The sequence below is a fragment of the Sinocyclocheilus grahami genome, unplaced genomic scaffold (genome assembly GCF_001515645.1).
Source record: "Sinocyclocheilus grahami isolate Dianchi unplaced genomic scaffold, SAMN03320097.WGS_v1.1 scaffold18.1, whole genome shotgun sequence".
Classification (NCBI taxonomy): domain Eukaryota; kingdom Metazoa; phylum Chordata; class Actinopteri; order Cypriniformes; family Cyprinidae; genus Sinocyclocheilus; species Sinocyclocheilus grahami.
Window position 1 is genome coordinate 3,140,133 of NW_015505197.1, and position 2,245 is coordinate 3,142,377.

At 38.3% G+C, this 2,245-nt stretch overlaps 1 protein-coding gene across 1 annotated transcript in view; it reads right to left on the reverse strand.

The window, feature by feature from the left end:
- Nucleotides 1-270: 270 nt before the first annotated feature.
- LOC107553854 (WD repeat-containing and planar cell polarity effector protein fritz homolog) overlaps nt 271-2,245 on the reverse strand; it is a gene marked incomplete at its 5' end in the record, with an annotated part of 6,841 nt that continues 4,866 nt past the window's right edge. Inside the window, 2 exons of the mRNA XM_016236176.1 lie at nt 271-455; nt 1,182-1,284. Of these exons, the coding sequence (XP_016091662.1) occupies nt 418-455; nt 1,182-1,284 (141 nt within the window). The remainder of the gene's footprint in view (nt 456-1,181; nt 1,285-2,245) is intronic.

The following is a 2,245-nucleotide window of genomic DNA, read 5'->3' on the forward strand; positions in this document are numbered from 1 at the left end:
ATCGGCACCTGAAAGAAGCTATTGACCTGAAAACGTAGAGTTGACAGAAAAGAAAAAGAGAGAAAAGGGGTATCTTGCACTTAAAAAAAAAATCTCAGGCAATGACTTATAATTGTAACATTTTAAATTATTAACAGCGGTAAAATGCCCCCAAACACACCATTTTGCCCATCTGTTCCTTTCACATTCGCACTCTTAAGCACTTCCTTCCAAGGCTAAGGTCTGCTCGGGGTGAGAGAGCAGGGAAATCATCAAGGACATAATTAAGAGGCTTATGGGCAGACAGGGTGGGAAACACACACACCCTCAAGTTTTCACCCCCTTATTACAAGCTAAATACCTCCCCTTGTCTCATCTGTACACCTGTTAGCCGAACTACTTCTGTCCGTCCCTTATCCCCCTCTCGCTTTTTTCTTTCTACGGCACTTCTTTCATTTGAATGTATGCCCATTCTGCTGGCAGAGGAAATGTATGTTGAACATCACTGATGAACAGCACGTAGGACATCCTCTTCAGGTCAGCAGGAAACAGAATATCAGAGCTGAGGTCAATGCACTTTAAACCAGTCCTATTCAGCCAATTAACAACGTGAATGAATCAAACTCTCTCTATATCTGCACACAGAGCTAAAAAACAACAACCTTAAAATAGTCAAATATAATTACATAAGGGATTAAAAATTACGAAACCTAATGACTTTTTTTAATTTCCCAGTGGTGCCACCGCCAGGGTCACATGCGCCTTACGTCATATCATGAAAGACTGAATGAAATTAAGTGCACACGTTTTTTGAACTTGGAGCAAGAGTAAATTCTTCTGTGACATGCCACATGCAATGACTGTAGATGGAAAAACCGGACAATTTCAAAGTTGAAAGGAATCATTTTTCTCTGTCAAAATAATTGAACCCATCACAGCTTATTATGTTTGTTCACAAAATGGAAGACGAAGGGAATGTGGTTGGGAAAACCTGTTTGAAATCAATATTTTTTAAATTCCATTTGGTGACCAAGGTAATTTTACCTTGCAACATTTATTTGAATTTTTCTAGAAGAGTAAATGAAAACATGCAGATGAGAGTTTATGAGTGATCATTTTGCACTTATAAACATTAATCACACTCCAATAGGAGATTTTGGAGCATTTTATTGTAACTAACATTTTGTGAATGATTCTCTCACCTGGTGCCAATGTTTGTGCCTCTGCGTCTATTTCATTAGCCTTCTTCTTGGCTACAGCAGCTAACACCACCTCACCCTTATCTGCTGCCACATAATGGAGGTCCTTTGAAGGTAAAGCAGAACAGCAGAGCAATCTAAAATTAATCTCAGCTCACATGACAATACTTCAGCTTTTTCCCTTTTTCATTTTTGCGCTCTGCTCGAAGAGAGAGAAGGTGCAAAGAGAGGCTGCAGGAGAAAAAGAGCGAGAGAGAATAGATTAAATAACCTGTTTGAAGTTTCAGAGGGGGGAAAAAAACATAAAAGTATCAAACTTTCAAAAAATCAGTCTTGCTCATTTGTTCAGTCGCCTTTATGTTGTCCTCCCTCCTTTTCTCTTTCTCCCTGAACTCTGACCGGATGCAATCATACTGGTTTCAAAAAGCACAAAGATGTGGGGAAAGGCATGTGTCATCTTTTAAAAAGCAGGAGCGATGCTCTTCATGTCGGAATAGTTTCAACTATTGTCATTACGAGCAGGTGGGTGTGAGAAGTCGCTCTTGCTCTTTCTCTCTCTTAAATATGAGCCCTCTCATCCCAGAGAATAGACTATAATATATCTATTTTAGGGCCTTGTGCAGTCAGGAGACCTCCATTAACCCACAAACATGTTTTTAAATGTCACACACCATTAGTCCCACCAAAATGGATGCCGGATTGAGATGTACAACAAAGATAAAGCACATCCGACTGCTCAGAGAACATCTATGTGTGAATAATGACACCAGATGTGCTTTACTGACAGAAATCTTTGGTGTATTCAACTAAAAGTCTTTAAAAATCTTTAAAAAGTCTTTAAAAATCATTAAATAGGTTTAACAAGTAGTTAATTCCAGAATAATCTAAAGAGAGAGGCCTACCAACACAGTGGTAAATTCACTATAGAAAGTCTTACTGCTTTCACAAAATGGGGAAAAAGCAAATATGTTCAATGACAAAAAATTGCATTAATTAATAACCAAAAACCAAAAAAAATATTGCAGCCTAGTAATAGTTCATCAATCAGCTCCAGGAGTGTAACAAAA